This window comes from Dromiciops gliroides, chromosome 5 (assembly GCF_019393635.1).
Source record: "Dromiciops gliroides isolate mDroGli1 chromosome 5, mDroGli1.pri, whole genome shotgun sequence".
NCBI lineage: Eukaryota > Metazoa > Chordata > Mammalia > Microbiotheria > Microbiotheriidae > Dromiciops > Dromiciops gliroides.
Window position 1 is genome coordinate 186,852,908 of NC_057865.1, and position 23,750 is coordinate 186,876,657.

A 23,750-nucleotide genomic window follows, 5' to 3' on the forward strand; every position below is an offset into this window, starting at 1 on the left:
ATCTGTGTCACTGGGGGAGAGTCCTCAACCTCTGCAAGTTTCAGTTTCCTGATATGTAAAGTGAGGATAATAAATCTGTACTGCCTATGTCATAGATTTACAAGGATCAAGTAGTCTGTATTTCTGGAATCTGAAGAATAGCCTAATTAAATCGAAGTTGATTCTGGGGAATATGAAGGTTACTCAGGTCAAGCAATTTGTAATTGGGCCAGAAACAAGGTGGGACTGCAAAGTAACAAAAGTGATCTACTTCAGCAGTTGACTGATGACATTTCTGGAAGTAGAGTCTCTGTGCTGTGTGACCAATGGTAGCAGTATTTGAATAAATTGGTATAGCCTCCGAGGGTGGTTGCTTTGCAAGCAACAAGGCTCATTTGGATGAACAGGTTCTGGTGTGTTTGGTTAAAAAACAAAACAAAACTCCAAAACCAAATGCCCAAATTTATAATTAAATTTTTATCAATGGGATTTCATTTTGAAATTTCTTTTCCCAATACTCACTATATTTTGTCTAAATACTATAATATATAACATAGAGCATATTGATACATAATAAATATAGAAATAATGTGTAATATAACAATATACATATATAAATACACATAAGCCCCGTTTTCAATATAAACTGAAAGATTCTGATTGATTTCCCCACACTTAAAACAGAACTTAGATACTTACCCTCCTTTTCTCATTACACTGAGTGAGCATGACAATAATCTGTGACTTCTGCTGGAGAACCATCTTCCAAAAATCATTTCTGGTTTCTGGGAGGGGTCCCTGTGTCGCAATGTACTCCTGTGGTGAATTATACCCCTGTTTAAAAGAAGTGGTAGAGGCATTATGCCATAGGCTGTTGCCAACACTAATGTGGGAATGGACAAATTATAAGCACCTGTAGCTGAAATGTGGCAGACCTGATTTAAAAACAAAATCCGACTCTGGCCATATAGTTGGGGTTTTTTAAAGGTTAAATTTTAAAAATGTTTTTGTTAGCTAGCCACCTAGGTTAATTTAAATGACTGTGTGGAACGATAGGGTTTTCAGTATTGCTTCCAAGTCTCTGAGATATATAGCAGCCTGACAACAATTTCTGTCTTTACAGTCATTTTGAGCATTTGGTTGGGGTAGCATCCCAGTGGCTCAGATGTTGCTATTTCAGATCCCTGGCTTTGAAAAATCACAAAAAGTAGAGATAACTGTTGGCATCATCCCCTATTTCAACTCATACTAAAAGTCTGTTAGGATAATATTTGAAAATGGAAAAAAAAAGAGTATAGGGTTTGTTCATTTGTTTTTTACTCTATATCCTGAAAAAGAAAATGGATTTTGTCCATTAAATAATAGGGAGGGAAGAAGAATTATGAAACATTTCTTTCTTTTTTCCTCCTGGACATGCCATTTCTGTCATCTGATCTCCCAGCACTTTATAATATTTCAATTTGTTTTATATTATCTGAATGTGTGCCTTACATTTCCTAAATTGAAAGTTCCATAGGGGAAACCCATGCCTTATACCTCCCCATGGAGGTGTGTACATATATATGTGTGTGTGTGTGTATGTATATGTATGTGTGCACATGTATATGTGTATATATGTACATATGTGTGTATGTGTATATTCATATCTATGCCTATATATGTATGACTATACCTACACACATACATATGTATGCATATACATATATGTCCTCTGATATTTCTGATCATTTCTGCTTGCTGATTCTCTTTACTTACAGGAATATAGTTGGCATTGATATAGTCTGCACCTTCCTCTTCATTCATGGAAACTAGTCTGACACGGCTAAAGTCATCTGTAAAGATACCAAAAGGAGGGGAGTTATTCACAATTCTTCATGGAAGATGGCTGCTATATGAGTCCTCAACTCAATAAGTGTGGACTAAGTCAGCAGAAGTCAATGAGAACTTCAGGACCATGAAGGAATATGAGCAAAAGCTGGGGCAAGGCACATGTTTCCAGGATAAAGACCTAAACTTCCAGGAAGCAGCTTGATTTTGGACACAGCATCAACTCTGTGGTACTAACTGAATTTTGTTTTCCCTGTCTTTCCCATAATCCATCAGTCTTGGACTCTGTTTAGCACTGGTTCTCCCATTTTTCTCAGGCCTTATTATGATCACAGACCCCTACCACTGTACCAGTCATTCTAGTAATGGAGCCATTGGGGGATTTCGCTAAATGCTGGTGCAGGTCCCACCTGATAATTATACACTTAAATATGGCAAGTAGATGTCATCTTATATCATTATCAACAAATGACAAGTGTTTTCACTATTTTAAGACTATAACATAACTTATATAAAGCTTGCAGTTGATTAAGGCCCTTGAGGGCATTTCCCCCACATGAACTTTCTAGCTTTATTTGATATATTCTCAATTTATACAACTGATGCTCTGAACCCAAATGAAAACTTTATATTTGTCTTTATTAATATATTAATACAATTAAATCTCAACTTATAAAACTTGTCATTGTTTCAGCCTTTTTTGACTCCTGATTTTACCATCCAAATATATTATGAATCCCTACCAACTTCATGTCTTCTTAAAATTTTATAAACATATTATCCTTTTGACCAGTTCCTGAGGAGAGATGGCCATTTGAAATGCCATCTAACTCTTTGGGTATGACAGGAGTTACAAAAGTGCCTTTGTAAGAGGTTTATGTTGTGTTCCTTTCCTAAAATACAACTGTGATTGCAAAAATGCTCAGGTTGAGCAGAGCTTGTCAGTTGTAAGAAGTAATTTTTGACCAGCAGTCTTTAACTTGTTCCTTCTTGATATGTTAAATAAATATCAACTGTTATGGAGATCCTTATTTTAATCTCAGCCTTAACTTAATGTTTTCAACCAGGACTAGGTATTGAAAACTTCCTTTAGTAAAATACCACTCATTAATTACTATTTGTTACCAAATCTATAAACATCCAGCAAAATTCTAAACTGGGACAGGGGTTTAAGACATGACTTTGTCATAGTTAAGAAAATCTATTAAGCTGCTAAAAATAAACCACCCCTCCAACTATAACAACAACAAAAACCTTTTGGCGCTTGAGATATACCAGTATGACTGGGACAATGTTCAGTACACTTACATGGTAGGATGTTTGTGTAACGGTTTTTACATCTATTCAGTGGAAGATCAGCAGCAAAATGTGGAATATCCAGTCCAATTAACTTCAACTCCTATTAATGACAGAGAAGATAATTCTGAGATTATATTCTGAAACTTTCTTTGTTTATCTACAACAGGGCTTTTTATCTTTCCCTTTTCACCTAAGAAATTTTTATGCGACCCTTGGTATATAAGTATATAAAATAGATATATAAATCAAATATTTACTGAAAATTTTTTTGTGACTTACACATTCAGTTACATAATACTACATATGGTCATGATCCACAGCTTAAGAAGTTAGGATCTACAAGAAGATAGAGAGGATTTATGTACCCTTTACATTGCAGGGGTTAGGATTAGGAATAAGGACATTTTGCTAAATAACTGGGAATGATGGCTAGTGTCCTTGAAAATTAGAGAGTATAGATATGGACACTGTTTCATTGTTTTCCCAAGGGAAATGTAAGAATATATGTATCCATATCTGTGGTCTGCTGTCTGTGGACCAATCTAACTGAAAACAGAGAAAAATAAACAAAAGAAAAAAATGGTCCCCACTACTCTATAGCTCCTTTCTATTTCTACTGGGATCAAGGTGGAATGATGAAAAGGAGCACAGAGTATGCTAATGATCTCACAGTTTTAAGAGCCTCCCTAAATGAGAGTTCTTTGTCTAATGACCAGTGAATTCACAAAGTAGAACTGAACCAAATCAGTATGGTTATTCTTATGATAAATGAAGCCAGAAAATAAGAAGTAATTGCAAGTAAATGAAGAATGATTTAGAGGTTCTCTGTGGAGAGACAAAGAAATTGTCAGAGTTGGTATTAACATGTGGCCAAAGGCCACAAAAGAAAATCACATCATATGACCTTGATCCTCTTGCCTTATAGTGCTCATGATGAACATAAACAAGACCACCATGAAAATGATTGTGATTATACATCAGCATGGTTTAGAAATAATTTTATCATTTTAACATCATCAAATTTCTCCCATATGCCTCTCCTGTTCTTCCCAGACAGCCATCTCACAGAACAAAGAATATTTTTTTTAAAAAGAGGAAGAGGGGCAGCTAGATGGTGCAGTGGATAGAGCACCGGCCCTGGAGTCAGGAGTACCTGAGTTCAAATCCGGCCTCAGACACTTAATACTTAACTAGCTGTGTGACCCTGGGCAAGTCACTTAACCCCAATTGCCTCACTAAAAAAAAAAGAGGAAGAGAAAAACCAACTAGCAAAACCATTCAATATGCTTTAACAACCTAAAAACAATGAATGTTCTATAACCATGGCTTTCCCACCTCTGAGAAATAGTGGGAGGAGGTATCTTTTCATATCTCTTCTTTGGGGCCATGCATGTTTTTTGTAATACTGCAACATTCATTTTTTATTAAATGGAAAAATGAAAAAAAACACAACCCAGTGATGTCAATCCTGATTATCACCATTTCTGGCAAAAGTTTATGTCATATAAAACTGTCACAGAATGAATGGGTAAGAAGAGTTCCTAAATCCCCCTTACCAGTAAACATTTGGTATCCCTGCCAAGTGGAAAGAGATGGCAGCTAAGGGAGATATTTTTTTAAAAAAACTACGGAAGAGAATGGAAGAACTTTATGAGCAGTAACACCTTGTAAAACAGCAAAAAACACTGGAAGCAAATTCTAGAAAAAACTTGGCATGAGCTGCAACTAAGCTTCAACTTTCCAAGAACAGTCAGAGGATTCTGGTAGAAGGAAAACAAATGAATGTAAAATATAACAAATTTTCCCATTTTTCTATAACAATCTGTTTTCATCATCAGTTGTAGAGAAACCATTAAATTTATATCTGAAAAATTCAGTCATTCGTGCACTGAACTGAAAGAAACAAAGTTCGGACAAAGTGCTGCATAAGGCATACACTGAAATAATCCATGCAGGAGACAATACAATCTGAATGGGGAAAGAGGAGGTCTACAGGGAGATCCTGAGTGTAGATTTGAATGAAAGTCAAAAAAGAGAGGAGCTCTAAGTAGGCATTTTGCAATTCAAGTCCAGAAACTGGAAAGTTGAATGATGGAGTTGAATAGCTTTGTCTCTTCTTTCACCAGCCAGAATGATACAGTTGGAGCTAGTGATGAGTGAGTGTTTTGAGTGCCATCTGAAATAACAGGTATCTGGCCGTGAGACTGAGTCTCTTTTTCCTCCTCCCTCTCTGCGTAGAAGAGGCAGAAGCTGATTCCAAAGCTTCTTGTATTCTATAAATTCATCTTACTATTTTCTGTTTAAGTATGAATTTTTGTTGACTAGATTAAACCTGTAAAATAGAGACTTTGCTTCAGTCCAAAGTGTAAGGCTTTTTCCTGATGGGGGGTTTAAATCAAATGAAAAAGAACCTCATGACTTTGATTTTTAATTAAAAAAAAAAAGCAAAGTATCAAAATAGGGTAAAAGTGAGCCCCCCCCAATTTTCTGCCCTCAGGCTAAAGCAAGTCAATGGCTACTGGTAAAGGGGGATGGGTTCTGTTGAAGGTACTGTTTTCTCCCCAGGGACACTTAGCTGCTGAATAGGTATTAGGTCTGGCTACATAGGAGGAGAAAAGAGAATGGCTGGCAAAGTCCAGCCTCCTCACATTCCATGATCAGGAGTCATCCAATAGTGAATATAAAGTTTTTCCTTTCTCTTCATTATGTATCATCAACATTAACAGATAATTAAAAGCTATATACACATTTCCATATATATGTAAATTTCTTATTGAGTTGAATTATTGTATCACACTCACCTCAAATTGTAGAGAAAATTTGTAATCTGAATCTTTGGCCATCTCTTTGATGTAGGCATCAAAGTCATCCAACTGAACAGGGCTTTGTTAAGCACGAAGAAAATAACAGAATGGAATGTTGTTACAATGTAGTATTGTGTATTTGAATGAGTGTAATGACCAAGGCACTACATTCAATGGTACGGTCCTGCTCCAGTCTCAATCTTTCGTGATTGATAAATATAGAACTTATAATATTGAACTTCCACGATTTCTATAAGATGACTCATACTCTTAAAAGTTCCATTCTCACCATTTTTCTTAGTTTATATTTATCTTTCAACAACCTCTTTGGAAGGACTTATTACTGAAATGGCTAAGAATTGAAAAGATATTTTTATATTTCCCCTATCATGTCACCCTTGCTATTCCTTGATCTGATAAAATGAAATAATCTACCCTTCTACCTTCTACATTATTGGTTAAAACATTCCTTCAGAACCCCAGCAATGTTGTCGACTCATTATAAATTCAGCATTAATGAAATGAATTATATAGAAACTCAGGCAAAATGGAACCAAGCATTTATTGAGTGCTTGTGCTTAAAAAACATGTGAATATATAAATAAATATGAATATTATATAGATGCATGTACTTCCACTTCTTTATTGATTCTTCATTTTGGCACAGAGTTAATCTTATTTTCTTAAAGGCTTTTGCAACAGAGTTCAAATCCTGACAAGTCCTTTACTGAGTTAGGAAAATTTCTAATGCATATCCCATATTTATTGTATATCTCTAGATTATATGTATATGTGTATCTGTATGTGTGTATCTATACATACACATATACATATACACATCTCTCTCTCTCTATATATATATATAGATACAATGAAGCCAATAAATATTTCCATTTATATATGTACATATGCAAACATATATATGTAGTAGCTAGCATTTATATAGCACTTTAAGGTTTACAAAGCATTTTACAAATATTATCTCACTTTATCCTCATAAGAATACTGCAAGATAGGTGCTATTATTATCTCCTTTAAGGCAGACAGGTTAAGTAAATTGTTCAAGGTGGCATAGCTAGCAGACTCTAGTAGAACTCTGGTCTTCTTGGCCCATTTTTGTCTTTGCTCATACACTTTGATAGCATCTTCTATACAGCTCCATCTACACAATGCTTTGTTTGTAATGTGTTATGATGCATTCATGTCCACTGTAACGATTGGAATGATGCCACCTGCTGGAGATTTACTGTAGGAAAGCTCTACCAGGAGGAGAAGGCATCTGAGGGCAAGCCATTTGGCTTTTCTTTGGCGTCTGGAAGTGACGTTTGCTTGTGGGAGGAGGACAGGGAGAGGCTGGCTCTCTCACTCTTTCATCAGGACTCTGGTAGAGAATGGAACTAGAAATGTGCTCTCCCTTTAAGAGGTAGATGAATCTAGGCCTTTCTCTCTCTCTTCACCAAATTCTTATTCTCCTTAATAAATGCTTAAAAGTCTAAACTCTTGCTAAAGCTTATAATTTATTGGCGACCACTCATTAGATATTTTAGACAGACTAGCTAGAATTTTAGCCCTTACACCATCATGCCTCTCTCCATTGCTCTTTGGGAGAATTTGAATTAGAATTCTTCGGAGACTGCAGTGTTTCATTACTCTTAGTCACCAACAAAATAATACTGGTTTTTAAAAAATGGGCCTTGCTTTCCTGGAGAAGCTTAAGGTAATTAGAAAACAAACTTGGCATTTTCTAATAGCCACTGTATCCACTCCATTTCTTCTGTTGAAGCCTGCGTTCATCTTTATATGTTTCCCATGTTTATCTCAGCTCTACATGATGATGGAAGATATCTAAAGATTTTCAACACCTGATTTTTCCTAACTGGAGAGTTAGTCCAGTCTCTTTTGAGTGATTAAGAATGTGAGTCAGGATGCCCTTGAATGTTCTTGAATCTATATAATGCCATTGAAAAATAGGAGTATCTGGAGGATGTTGCCACCTGAGTCCTTCTTCAACTTGGACTTTGCATTGGATCATTCCCATAATAGTGGCAATCATAGTGTGCAAGCATAAACTTACACATTGCATGCCTCAACTGATATTACCAAGGTGGTACAGTGGATAGAACACTGAACCCTGGGTCAAAAAGACACGAGTTCAGGTCTATATGGTCCTGAGCAAGTAACTTAACTGTTATTTGCCTCAGTTTCCTCAACTGTAAAATGGGAATAATAACAGCACCTACCTCATAAGGTTGTTATGAGGATAAAATGAGATAAAAGGACATATAAAAATAAATAAAGAGGGGTGATTTGGGAGAGAGGAAATCAAGAAAGACTTCTTGAAGGAGGTCACATTGAAGCTGAGTTTGAAGGAAGTTAGGGGTTTTCCCCAGACATGGGGATAGTTTATGAAAAGGTAAATATGAAGGAAATAAAATGTCATGAATGAATAATACAAGTAGGTCAGTTTTGCTGGAGGAATTTATAAGAAGTAATGTGTAATTAGTATGGAGAGATAGGTGGGAAAAGAAGAAATGCAGACCATAAATAGCCTTATGCAAATGCTCCAGATCACTCATAATAAAAGAAATGCAAATTAAAACTCTGAAATTCTATTTTTAAACCATCATATTGGCAAAGATAATTAATAAAAGGAAAATGACATTTTCTAAACAGAATATGGGGTAGAGGGGGATAAACATACTCTAGCACTAATAGGGAGCTGTGAATTGGTTCAACAATTCTGGAAAGTATGCCCCAAGAGTCACTAAACTATGTATTCCTTTTGATGCAGTAATATAACCACTATATATGTATTCCAAAAAAGATAAAAGAAAGAAGGAGAGAACACCATATGAACAAAAAATATTTATAGCAGCATTTTTTTTATTGTAGGAAAAACTGGAAACAAAATGGTGCCTATCATCTGGAGAATGGCTACACAAATCATAGCATATAAATATAATAAAATGTAATTGCCTCAAAATGAATGACAAAAAAGATGGATTCAGGTTTGTATGAACTAGCAGAGAGTTAAATGAGCAGAACCAGAACATTTATATTGTAACAACAGCACTGCAAAGAAGCACAAGTTTAAAAAACTTAAGTACTATGACCAATGCAATGACAAATCATCAAGACTGATGATGAATCATGCTTCCTACCTCTTGGAAGAAAAATGAAGGACTAGAGGTGTAGAATGAGACATTTTCAGATATGGGGCAAAATGAAAATATAGGTTAGAGTCAGATTGTGGAAGACTTTAAATGACAGGAAGAAGAGTTTGTATATTATCCTATGGGTAAAAGGGAGTCACTGGAGCTTCTTGAGCATAAATATGTTAAAGGGAAAATATGGTAAAATTTGTCATTTCTTTCAAGGAATCTTGTACAATGCTTATGTATATATAGGAGAAATCTTGGTGGAGGAAAGTCTCTAAGCCTCTAAACCTTACTTTTATTCTGATGCTTTGTGAAGGGCTAGGGGTGAATCTAGCTATTTAAAGAATATGCCAATTGAAAACACAAGCTTTACCAGGTTTTACCATGATGGAAAGAATTTGATGTGATGTGATGTGATCCCAACAGCTATCTGTTTCTGTTTTCCTGGACCAACTTAATTAAGAGTGGTTCATCACCAGTTGGATGACCCCAATCCAGTGTGGTCCATTTCCACTTCTGCAATAAAAGTAGTATAACAGAAGAAAAAGGGGGCAGGATGTAAAAGACAATTTTTAGAGCAAAAATTAACTGAAGAAAAGAACTCCTTAAAAAGCAGTATTGGACAAATGGAAAAAGAGATACAAAAGCTCACCAAGGAAAATTATTTCTTAAAAATTAGAACTGGGCAAGTGGAAGTTAGTAACACCATGATACATCAAGAAATAATAAAATAAAGTCAAAAGAATGAAAAATAGAAGAAAATGTGAAATAGCTCATCAGAAAAACAACTGACCTGAAATACAGATAGAGGAGGGGAAATTTAAGAATTATTGGACTACCTGAAAGCCATAACAAAAAAGAGTATAGAAATCATATTTTGAGAAATTATAAAAGAAAGCTACTTTTATATGTTAGATCCAGAGGGTAAAATAGAAATGGAAATAATGCACTGATCACCTCCTGAAAGAGATGCCCAAATGAAAATCCCCAGGAATATTAAAGACCAGAGTTGAATAGAAAATTGGCTTTCAAGCACAAGACTCAAAACAAGCATAAAAAAGGTAAACATGAAAGAGAAACCATAAGGGACTCAATAAGTTTAAATTGTTTAAATCCATGTATGTGAAGATTAGAAGGAAACTACATAAACAGAGGCCATGTGTGTGAGTCAGTTATATAGGGCTGATCTCAAAATTAAAAAAATGAAAGGGTGAGAAAGAGGGATGCATTGGGAGAAGGGGGAAATTTTTCTCACATAAAAAGACACACAAGAAAGAAGTTTTTCAGAGAAGTTGAAGGGTGGGGTGAGGACAATGCTTGAGCCTCCCAATTATCGAAACTGGTTCAAAGAGGGAAGAATATATGCACACAGCCATTTGTGTAAAGAAATGTAACTTAACCAATAGTGAAATGAGAGGAAGGAAATAAGAAATATGGGGTTGGGTGATAACAAAACAGAAGGCAGGTTAAGGAAGGCAGTGGTAAGAAACAAAACAGATTCTTGAGTAGGGACAGAATAAAAAGAGAAAGAAGGAATAAACAGAAGGAAATTGGATGGAGGGAAATGCACATTTAGTAATCATAAATGTGACTGTGAATGGGATGTGCTCACCCATAAAATAGAAATGGATAGCAGAACGGATTAGAAACAAGAATCTAAAAATATGTTATTTAAAAAAGACATACTTGAAAAAGAGAGATATACACGTAGTTAAAACAAGGGGCTGAAGTAGAATCTATTTTACTTCAGTTGAAGTTAAAAAAGGCAGGGTTAGCCATCATGATCTCAAACAAAGCAAAAGCAAACTTAGGCCTAATTAAGAAAGATAATAAGGGAAACCATACTTGTCTAAAAAGATATCATGAACAATTACATAATATAAAACATGTTATATCAAGTTTCTCTGATAAATATCTCTTCTCTCAAATATCTAGTCAAATTTATAAAAATAAAAGCCATTCTTTAATTTATAAATAGTCAAAGGATATACACAGTTCATTTTCATAAAAAAGAAATCAAAACTATCTATAGTCATATGAAAAAATGCATTAAATCACTAATAATTAGAATAATATAAATAAAAACAATTCTGAGGTGCCACCTCATACCTATAAAGAATGACAAATACTGGAGGGGATGAGGAAAAATATGAACTGTTTGAGGACAATTAGGAACTACGTACAAAGGGCTATAAAAGCATGCATATCTTTTGACCCTACAATATCACTATTAGGTCTGTATCACAAAGAGATAAAAGAAAAGAGAAAAGGAACTATATGTAGAAAAATATTTGTTGCAGCTCTTTCCATGGTGACAAAGAATTGATAACAGAGGAAATGCTAATAAATTGGGAAATGGCTGATCAGGAGGTGGCATATGATTATATTGGAGTACTATTGTGTTATAAGAAATGACAAGGGGGATTTCAGAAAAACCTGAGTAAACCTTTATGAACTGAAAGAAAATGAGGTGAACAGAACCAGGAAACCATTGTACACAATAATAGCAATATTGAATAACAAAGATTAACTGTGAAAGATTTAGCTGCTCTGATCAACACAATGGTCTAAGAAAATTCCAAAGGGTTTATGATGAAAAAAAATGCTATTCATCTCCAGAGAGAGAACTGATGAACTCTGAGTGTAAACTGAAGTATAATTTTTCACTTTATTTTTCTTGCTTTATTTTGCCATATGGCTAATATGGAAATGTTTTGCATGAGTTTACATATATAATTGGTATTAGATTGCTTGCCTTTTCATTCGGTGGAGTAGTTTAAGGAGGAAAGAATTTGGAACTCAAAATTTAAAAAATAAAGGATGTTAAAAATAAATTAATATTTTTTTAAAAAGTTTTTACAAGAAGGCCCTCATGAAAATAATTTCAACTTGTGAAACAAAAATTGTGACAGAGGATGAAGAGGTAGAGAAGTTCAATGAAGCATTCAATAAGAAACCTCAAATTGAATCTTCACCTACTACTCAATGACTACAATTCAATATTCTGAATAATCAAGGATAGCCAAAAATATGTTGGAAAATTTGACTCAGGAAGAAACAACAACTGAGAGATCAATGATGGCAAATTATGCAAAAATGTCATGCCTATAATTCATGGATGCTTTCCAAAGAATTGCTAGCCATGATGAGCACTAGATAACAATAAAAGATTGATTATAATGGATAGAAACAATTAATTTATGTGGGAGTTAATTTTGAATCAGATTTCTGTGTATAGTTAAGACCAACAATTTGGTAAAGCTAAAAATTAGTAGAAAGAAAGAAAAAAGAATTAAAATGAGAAAAAAAGCCATACAATGAAAACTACTCCAACATAACATTTTTAAAAGCTATTCATATCAAGAGTTGGGAAATGGATGGAGGAAAGGACATCATCACTAACCATAATAATGTCATAAGGAAATTTAATTAATTTTAGTGAATTACTACATTACTACAATGAGATTAAAAGTTTCCACAAACCACTTGTGTTAGTAAACATTTGACTCCCTGGCTGAGTTGAGACTCATGTGTGCTACTATTGATTTTCCTGGGTTAGAGATAGCTAATAGTAATCCTTAATTAGATTGGGTTAATTTATTATTCAGAAATACAGTGAAGCATTTCTAACTTATAGTTTATATGCTACCTTATAGCAGTATTGCTTACAGTCAGAAATCACGGGTGTGAAAGTCAGTTTAAAAAAAAATTTGATGAGCAATCCATTTAATTTGTATTGATGTATAATATTCACTGCCTGGTTTCAATGTAATATGTGAAGGCTTGGTGAACTTTATTCTGGCCTCGTACAGTGGTGATGAGTTACTAATTGGCTTCAAAGCCAGAAGGACTGAAGACAGAGCCATAACTCAGTTCCACAAAAGGATCAATTTGTCCTACCTTGATCCTTCTTGTACTTATTCTCTCTTCTGGCAATTTACAAGTAAGAAATAATTGCTATGAGCCTCAAGCTGAGGTGAGGGGCAACAACACCAGATGCTACATATGCTTGAGTTCATAGTGTCTAGCTCTGTGGTGTTTTATTTTTTCCTTATCTTAGTTGAATGAATATCCCTTGACAAAATGGATCAACTTCCAGTTTTGTGAGACTCAAAAGGTCAGAATAGGGGCAAGTATGGTGGCACACACCTATAATCCCTGCTACTGAGGGGGCTGAGGTTGATGGATCATTTGAGGTCTGGAATTCTGAGCTGCTGTTGTCTAAGATGCTTAGTTGTCCACACAAATTATGGCACTGATATGGTGAGCCAATGGGAGCAGGGAACTACTAGGTTGCCTAAGGAGGAGTGAACCTGAGGAGGACAGAAATGGATCAGGTCAAAGCTCCCAATCCGGTAAGTGATGGGATCAGTCCATGTATACTTATAGCATGACCCAGAAGCCAGCCCAGCTGATGAAGGAAGTAATAATGTCATTATACCCTGAAGTGAACTTGGTGGGACTCCACAAAAGGAAGAAAAGGACTCTCACAGCCAGAAGTTGTGAGGTACTCCACATGTTCCCTATTTCTGTGCCTCACTTTCATGTTTTAAATTTTAGTCCACTCTCCTCAGAGACTCAGAAGGTACAGAAGAGAGAGCATGCCCTTGTTTGGGGGCTGTTCTTGCTATAGTCTTAGTAAATATTGCTTTGTAGAAGCTAAATGATATCACCTGTTCAATACATCGGAGGAAGGAATCACACTGGATGAAGATTTGTGATTGGTGGTATTAGAAACCCTAACTGGGGGGGCAGCTAGGTGGCGCAGTGGATAAAGCACTGGCCTTGGATTCAGGAGGACCTGAGTTCAAATCCAGTCTCAGACACTTGACACTTACTAGCTGTGTGACCTTGGGCAAGTCACTTAACCCTCATTGCCCCACAAAAAAAAAAAAAAAATTAAAAAAAAAAAAAAAAAAAAAAAGAAACCCTAACTGGTCAGGGTTACCCCTAGAACCCTGAGGGCAGAAATAATCATCTCCATTCTAGGGATTCAGCCTGGTAATATAAATAGAAGTTGATGAATTAGTTCAGAAAGGCACCATATTAACAAAGTCACATCAAAGGAATTTGAGGACAAAACTGGAAGAAAGATCCCCTCTAAAAGATGAAAATGGAACAAATCTATAAATATTTTATAATGAACTGTTTTCACCCTCAAGGACAGTGAATCCGTCATATGTAGACTAATATTACATGCTTTGGGATGCTTATTATAGAAGAGGTAGAGATGACATTGAAAGGAACAAAGAACCAGACCAAGTTTTCAGAGAAAAGGTTTGTACTGGAGGTGACACAATTTTGAGGGTTTTGAGCAATTAGTTCTCAAGTTTTCTGAAAAAGAAAGGAAGATATCAAAGAAATGGGTGAAAAAAACAGCCTTTATCATTGCTCATAAAAGGTGAGCATGGAAGTATTAATTTATACAGCCACGTAGACCTCCTTTCCCATCTAAGTAATTTTTTATTAAAACAGTCTGTACAAACATTGAGGGAAATCTCGATGAAGATGTTGAGGGAAAACAGTCAGCTTTTTGCAGGCAAAATTCCCAGAAAATCAAATCTTTACCATCCCAAATTGACTGAAAGAGGCAGAGAATATAAGATCTCCCTGTGCTTATTGTTTGTTAACTACAAAAGTATTTGATTTGGCATTCTAATAGTAACTTAGAGAAAAATTTGCTTAAGGATAAAAGTGCGATGTAAAAAATAATATTATTTCTAAGAATTTTAATAGTATTAATTTTCATCTATTCAAAGAATAGTTTTTGTATTACCTGCAGTTTTATATCATCCATTCCACAACTCCCTCCAATGGGAGTGGATAATTCCTACATTTGCTATTACTTAGCTAAACCATCCCTCCCTCACTTTTTTTTTTTTTGCCTGCAATTAGTAATGATCCAATATTCTACCAGAGGCAAACATCAAGAGTGAATTGTTTGCATAAATGTCCCATTTAAAATTTAAAACAATTTTTATTTTTAATGAAGGAAAAGCCTAAAGGGAATGGGTAATTAGATTATGGAAGCTCAGCAACTGTTAATTTTTTACAATTGCAATCCTCTCTGCTGACTTAATTATTCCTAAATAATGGAAATACATTTTACCCAGAGAAATCATTTTTGCAATTTTTTGTTGAAGTTATCTGAGATAACAATTCCAGAAACATTTATTATTTACCAAATGTGGTAAAAGGTCTTCCATAATACATTCACTGAATCAAAAATGCGAACTGACAAAACATTCAGAGTATTATTCTTACCATATAACTTTTTTGTTTCCTAGTCTTGTCTTACATGGTCTATAGAATAAAAATTGTAGAAATCATTCTGCAAAAATTCTTCCACAATTTTCTTGATATTTCAGTTTTAATTTTCCCTTCCTGAATTTCCTATGTGCTATGGTTTGTTCTGTGATGTGATTTCTTAATATTTTCATCAAGGGCCTGTAATTCCTTAGGTGTAGGAAGTTTTTCCACCAATACAATCATAACCCATCTGTCTTAGAAAATACTTTTGAGTCAGAGAGGTTCAATGGCTTACCTCAGTATTACAGGCAGGATTTGAACCCAGATCTTACTGACAATTTTTTTTTTCTTTGTGGGGCAATGAGGGTCACACTGTTAGTAAGGTCAAGTGTCTAAGGCTGAATTTTAACTCAGGTCGTCCTGAATCCAGGGCCGGTGCTTTATCCACTGCACCACCTAGCTGCCCTTGACTGACATAATAATTTAATTCACATAGCTTCTTGGCTTAGTTTTATTCATGTTCAGTATACAGACATTATGTAGGATACATTTGTTTCCCAAACATCATCCTGTGTCTATGCAAACAGACTTTTACTTTTTTGTAATTAAGCTAGGGGTAGTTTAGTCAATACATTCACACAGATACATTTAAATAAGTTATCAAGAGAAAAAAAAATCCAGAGAAACCTACTTGGTCAATTTCCTCTTCTTTAGTCCATTTTTACTCCTGTAAATCATAATGATAATAACAAAAAGATTAAAAACAAATGTATTAGAGCAAAGTAACTAATTATCAATGACTTGAATTGGAGGGGGTTTTCCTTAATTACACAAAATTATTTAATTTTCCTCAAACCTACCTCAATTTCTACTACTTTCCTAAAAAATGAAAAAAAATTATAGTGGTAATCTGAGATGTCTCATTAAAAAAACACCTTTTAAATTTTGATCAGTGGGAGCATGGCTACATTTTATATTTCCTTCTATTTCCAGGTTGTATTTATAATAACATAACTACAAGTTCTAAGGAATAAGCAGAAGGTAATTAATACATTTGGTAAATATACTAGCTTCCCAAACCATACTAACACATCCTGGCATAATAAAAGGAAACAAAAACTTGGAATCCTACACTCTGCTAGAAATATAGGCAGTGTCCTAAACATCTTAGTGTAGTTTTAAGCTATCGATTTTATGGCAAGATAAATACTGGTGTCCCAAAAGATTTAGTACATTTTAAGGCTATTTTTGGGACTTTGGGGACACTCTGCACTTATCTTGCCTTTAACAAAAGATATTCCTTTCTAAAATTTTGGTTAGGGCCTGGAACTTAAACTAATAACATCACAGGTATGAGGTATATGTATGTGTGATAAGAATACTGCCATGATGAAGCTAATATATGTAGATATATATTACATATATCAAAAAGTGTGACTCTATATGTGTATAGACATATCTATATCTGTATAGATAAATATATCAACAAATGTTGATATATGTAACATATCATAATGTATCAATATAATATATAATTACATATATACACATTTGTTAATATATGTAATATGTATTACATATATGCATACACACTTGTTAATATATATGTCATCAATATCTATATCTATATTATAAGTTCATCTTGTTACTATTCTTACATTAATATGGTTTTTCTTTTTTGGCATATCTGTAGACAAAAAACTATGTGTTATTTATGAATGGTACCTTTGATTTTCCTGAGTTAGGGATAAATAGTAACATGGCTATTAATCAGTAATCAAATTGAGTTAATTTCATTTTCATAAATATAGCAGAATAATGCCTTAAAATTTTTTTAAAATCTTGGTCCATGATTTGTTGGTATGAATTACTCAGAAAACCATGTAATACAGTGGAAAGAAGAACTGTTTTAGGCACTGGGGGATACAAAGACAAAAAGGAAGCATTCCTTGTCCTCAGGGAATTTACATTCTTTCAGAGGAGACACATATAATAAGCATATAAATAATACAGACACAATGATTGCAAGGTAAATTTTTTGGAGGGGGGCACTAGGATCTGAATGGATCAGAAAATGTATTTGTAGAATGTGGAGCTTAAGCAAAATTTTGAAGGAATCCAGGGATTCTAAGAAGCAGAAGTGAGTATGGGAGTGCATGTATTTCAGGCATGGGTGACAGTCACTGAAAAGATGCAGAGATGAGAGATGGAAGATAAGAAGTTAGAAGGCAAGTTTGACTGAACTGTAAAGTAAGAGAAAGGGAATAAAGGAATAGGAGTCAGGAGACCTGAGTTTAAACCCCAATTCTATCTCTAACTAAATGGGTGACATTAGATAAATCACTTGACCTATGTTACTTGAATTAATTAAATATAAATATATTAAACATATTAAAATATATTAATATCAAATTGGCTTTTTCATCTTTTGAATGGAAGCATTCAGAATCAAAAGAACTCTGGATGGGAAGTGACAGAATTTGGTCTCTATTCCCAACTTTGCCACTAACTAGTTATGTGACTATGGGCAAATATTTAACTTATAAGCATCTTACTTTCCTCTTGGGTAAAATCAAAGGGTTGGATTAAATTATTTCTAAAGTTGTTTTCTAGATCAACAGTTTTATGATTCCATAAGAATATAGGAAAATAAAGTAACTTTTATGTTAATATATGAAAATGAAGTTTATTACATCACCAGGTATGTTAATGTTGTCAGAAACCCCAGTTTAAATTCTACTTGAAGGCATCAGATGGATGTACTGCTGAATATTCAAAAAAACCAAAATAAAATATTCTTACAAAATGAATATTTTCATTTTAGTTTTTCATCAAATGAGGTATTTGACACAACATTGAAACTAGGGTGAGGGGAATATCGGTAAGAGAGGGAAGTGAAGAAAATAGAAGGAAAAGATGGCACATGGAGGAACTGGTGCTCTTGTGTCCTTGACAGTTTTTGTTTCCTGTTTATTCCTAAGTGGAATAAAAATCATGCTGTGGTACTTTCTCCTCTCACTCTCTTTTCCTTATCCATGGTCATGGGTAATAGGAAGTAGAACCATGCAGATAAATAACTCTTTCCCCTATGTTCCCACTTCACATCCTCTATATATTAAGACATCTCCTTACCTTGTTGAGACTAACATAGTTTTAAACCTAGGTATCTTTTAAATACATTTAAGGGTTTAATAAAATATTTACTTGCAGGAAGGACTGGCTAGTCATGGGATTGGGTTGGAAAAGGACTGACAAAAAGTGATTTGTCCAGTTTCTTTATTGGAGCATTTCCTTTCAACATTTCCTTTCCATTTTATTCTAGGTAAAGTTTTAAAAACTGAAAGTAGACAATGTTGCTGGAAAATATATGAAACTGCCAACATATTTTATAACAAGGTATCAAAATCACAAGATTTCCACCTAAATCAGAACTCCCATTGATTCTTGGCAAAGGAATAGAAGATGGAGGAAAAAAATAAATCCACTCCTGAAAATTAGGTGGCCACATGAATGCATTCGTCAATGAAACCTTAATCTGCAGTTTGAGAGCTGATTAGACACCTGAGTTGTGGAGGACATAGAACCAGGTTTTGTTTTTGTGTTGTAGATATGGGCTGAATTAATTTTCATCTAAATATACATTGTATACCAGCATTTCAGTTGTGTCATCATCAGTGGTGTGGGTATTTCTACAATTTGTGTAGGACTAATTTGCAACGTTTGGTTTGTTTTAGATGCTGGGTTATGACAGGCTAAAGGGGAAAACTACACATCACCATCATGAGAATTTCCCTACTTGCTCATGACTTTTTGAATTGCAACATTTAATGCAAAACTGAAAGCGTGAATTAAATCCATTAGAAAGTTATTTCTAGTAATTTTAATTCAACTGTTTTATAAGAAGGCATAATGTATATTAAAGCTATAAAAGGGATAGGGATTGGATCTCTTATTTCATTGATATAAGGAAACTCCCAGATATAGAAACTACCTCTATCAATCCAAGAATTTTCTCTATAATTATAGTCATAGAGCAGTACTTCCTATCTAATGAGTCATGAACCCCTAGGAGGTTTGCGTTAATAATTCTTTCACAGTGCCATAAGAAATAAATAATCACAGAATATTATGAATAGCATATTAAGTCACCCTGGGGGTTCTCAACACATTTTTGTTGTTGTTGAAAGGGATTTGCATAACAAAAAATTGGTAACTCCTTACTGTATTAGAGAATTACTTAAAGCATAAAAAGATTAAGTGATTTGTCCAGAGTCACATAGCTAGTATATGGTAGTATGTGTCCTTTCCTCTCTTTCTTTTCCTTTAAAACTAATATTTATTTTATTTTTTAAATTACGGAATAAAACAAACATTTCTATAATATAGTAAATTTTGTTTTTTGTGAGGCAATGAGGGTTAAGTGACTTGCCCAGGGTCACACAGCTAGTGTCAAGTGTCTGAGGCCATATTTGAACTCAGGTCCTCCTGAATCCAGGGCCGGTGCTTTATCCATTGCACCACCTAGCTGCCCCCAATATAGTAAATTTTTTAAAAGATGATTGCACATGAAACTGCAAATATATTAGGTACGATTACTACCAAATATTCCTAAAGCACAAGTCCAAACATGTCCCTCCCCTAGACAATAAGGGCCAGGCTCCCTGTTGCCTCCAGAATCAAAGATAATATTTTCTCTTTCACTTAAGCTCTTCATGTCCTTGGACCTTCTTACTTTCCCACTCATTTTACTCTTTACTCTGTGCCACATAGAATTCTCCTTTCTGTTCCTTGAATAAGATTCTCCATCTCCCAACTCTGCCTTTTCATGCTGTCTCTCACACCTGGAATTCTGTCCCTCCTCACCTCTGTCTCTTGGTTTTCTTCAACTCTCAGCTAAAATACTACCTAAAATACTACAAGAAACCCTTCCCAATCCCCCTTAATACTAATGCCTTCCTTTTGCCATTGTCTGAAATTTACCCTGCACATTTCTCTTGTTTGTATGTTGTCTTCCCAATTAGATTGTGAACTCTTAGAGAACAGGGACTATTTTTTACTTTCTATGTATTCCCAGTGCTTATTACAGTGCTTGGAACACAGTAGACACTTAATAAATGCTTGTTGATTTGACTTGACTTGAGGGTAAAATTGAACCCAGGTCTTCCTAACTCCTATCTACTATTCCACACTGTGGTAATAAAAATGCTAATTTGGAATTATTTTCTAAACAACCTATCTAAAAAAGTCTTGTCATATAGCATCTATATTCAGAATGAAGAATTTCTTTTCAGTATTTCACTTTCCATTTGATATTAAGGAAAACTTTCCCTAATATCAAATTGAATGAATTAAAATACTTAAAATGCATTTATAAATCTCAATGAAAATGGCAAACGAAGACAACCAACCAAATTGGAATTCATTTAAAAGAAAAATTATCAAGGTATGACAGCATATTAAAGTTTCAGTGAAATATTTTAATGGGTTCCCAAAATAAATGTTACATACAATGTAATGAGATGAACAGGGGAAAAAACAATCTTTCAATAATCTCAAAAGAAATCAATCCATGATTCCCAAAATGGAAATGGAGCACAAATTCATTTGAAACAAAGATAAGCATTAGGACCTCTGTGGTTTCATGCTGAAAATGTCAAGTGCTGTGGTCTCCAGATAACCAAATGAGTAATTCACTACACTGTTGGTAGTAGAAGAGATTCTACACCTTTTTTTAAAATTAAAATTAAAATATTTATTTATTTATTTATTTTTGCGGGGCAATGAGGGTTAAGTGACTTGCCCAAGGTCACACAGCTAGTAAGTGTCAAGTGTCTGAGGCCAGAATTAAACTCAGGTCCTCCTGACTCCAGGGCCAGTGCTTTTTCCACTGAGCCACCTAGCTGCCCCTGATCCTACACCTTTTTTAAATTGATATTTGCTTTAAGTAGGAAATAAAATCTTAGATCACTGATATAAGAAGTGCTTATGCAACATATTCCTATGAATAACATAACTGGGCAGTGGTATCACACATTGATGTTGCTCCCTCACTCCATCAGCCCCTAAAAAGAAAAGATTTAGCCAACACCAAGAAAAAGATTTTCTTGAATTCAATACAAAACACAGAAGGCAGCATAGGGATTTACTTTTGAAAACCTATAGAGTAGAAAGTCCTTTGCAGGAAGTGAATAATTTATACAGGAAGCTGGAGGGGATATTAGAAAAAATGAAGCTATGATAAATCTAAAACATTTGGATGGGAGATGAGGTTAGGGAATGCATGAAGATGGGCAAACTGAAAGGATTAACAATAAGTATTCAACAATTGGAAATAACTAGAATAAAAAAGAGTTCTTAGAAGGATTTTTTTTTTAAAAGGAGAGGACTACATAGGAGGAAATTTGAATGACTTCATAATCTTAAACAGAGATTTTCAGGCAAGGACTCTGCCTGGCTCTTCTGCATCCCTTACAATAGCTAGTAAAAGCTGGGTTTATAGTAAATGATCAAGATATATGTAATAGTTGACTGACTGAAATGTGTGAAGGTCAGAAAGTTATGTTATCTTGGGGTTTACCCTGATTGTGATTGCCAGAAATTCAGTGGACCATGTTTGAAGAAAGGTATCTAGTAAAAATAAAGACCATGAAAATGCATTTTTATACATACAAATAAATGACAAATAAATTGATAAAGCTATGATGAGAATTGGAAAGTGGGATAGAAAGAAATTTAGTATTCGTAATTTGCTTTATGGGGATTCGTGAGGAGAAATATGAGTATATTACTTAATGATCAATAGTTGAAAATGGTTAGGTGATAGCATTAATAAATATTAGGGTAGGCAAAATATATTCAGAGTAGCACTTCTGGAACTGGAAACAAAGTATATGTCTTTCAACAAGGGAATGACTAAACGAATTTTAGTATAATAAATTTAATGAAATATTACTGTATCATAAAAACAATTTATATGAAAAATTCAGAGAAACATGGAAGATAGAATGAAATAAGCACAACTAGGAAGGTTATGTATACATACACATGTATTTGTGTGTGTTTGTATATGTATATATCATATGTAGAAATATATAAAACATAAATGACTATACTCATATATTATAATACATTATGTATGTATTATATTCTATATTGGATATTACATGCTACATGATATAGTAAATTATATATGATATATAATGAATATAAAATATTAATGTAAAGAATCCAAAACAAATAAACTGAAGATTGTGCAATTATAATGGCCAAGCAGTCCTGGAAATTATAAGAAAAATACATACTTTCAGTGTGGTAACAATACATAGAATTTTTAAAATAGTGTTTTAAGAGTGTAACAATGAACAAGTAGATTGCTTAATAAAAGATACACTTTGAGTTATTTAAATAAAAATTTAAGTATAGGAAAAGGGTAATAAAGTGGATCAGGGATTAATAATAGTATATTAAATATATACAGTTAAAGTAGTAGTTGTAATTCCCACTTAAATTTTGTTCTCTAGCCTTTCATGTTCTTGACTAGTCATTGCATTTATCCCCCTGCTTATAGGCCTACATTATCAAAAAAATTTTTCTTGAAATAAGATACTTCCTTTACTCATAATAATTAGTAAACCTTTTTTCCAGGAAGGTCTTTATGTATTTCTTCTGTGACAGCCAAATTTCTAAATTCTTCTTGCTGTATGCACCCTGTTCTCATAGGAGCTAGAAATATCTAGTAATGATCAGTACCTTAGCCTTCCTTTCAATGAGTTAAATAATTCCAATTCATTTTGTTATGGGAATGCAGTGGGACCCCAAGAAACCTAAAGATTTCAACCCCCAAGACCAAGGGAAAATAAGCTCTCTCTTCCACCTCAGTTATGATGTGTGGCAGGACATGACCCCAGTATGCTGATAAGCAATAACAAGGTCTGCAAAATAATATGCTGGATATGGATGGATCGATTCTACTGATCCCCTCACAGTTATCTTGCCCGTGTCCTTCCCTCCCCTTTCTTTGTTTTGTAAAGATACAAAAGACCAGGTCTTCTCTTACTCCAGAAGGACAGTCACCAAGGTGATCTGTTTCCCTGGCCATATTTCTCTCTCCTAACAAAACTCTTTTTATTTTACAAGATTCATGATGAGCCTCCAATTCTTTGGGTGAGCTAGTGCCCCAATCCAGGTCACAAGTCCCCTAAGTTTTATTTTCCCCTCCTCCTCCATGGGTCTCTTTCTTAGTCTTTTAATCATTTCTATTCCTTTTCTCTTTACCATTCAAAATTTTTTATACCCTTGGTTCTGTGTGTCCACCACTTTAGCTCCCAAAGAACACAGATTAATATTCAAGAGCAAAAGTATTATGAAAATTGCTTCTGGGAGACTGTTATCTTTTCTTTGGGTTCTCAAAGAATAGTCCTTTTCTTAATATTTC

At 34.3% G+C, this 23,750-nt stretch overlaps 1 protein-coding gene across 2 annotated transcripts in view; it reads right to left on the minus strand.

The window, feature by feature from the left end:
* PTPRO (protein tyrosine phosphatase receptor type O) overlaps window positions 1–23,750 on the minus strand; it is a 226,598-nt gene that overhangs the window by 29,096 nt on the left and 173,752 nt on the right. For both annotated transcript variants that reach the window (XM_043968139.1, XM_043968138.1), the window contains 5 exons: window positions 16,008–16,043; window positions 5,907–5,988; window positions 3,115–3,205; window positions 1,735–1,811; window positions 679–813 (listed from right to left, as the gene is read on the minus strand). In XM_043968139.1, coding sequence (XP_043824074.1) covers window positions 679–813; window positions 1,735–1,811; window positions 3,115–3,205; window positions 5,907–5,988; window positions 16,008–16,043 — 421 coding nt within the window. The remainder of the gene's footprint in view (window positions 1–678; window positions 814–1,734; window positions 1,812–3,114; window positions 3,206–5,906; window positions 5,989–16,007; window positions 16,044–23,750) is intronic.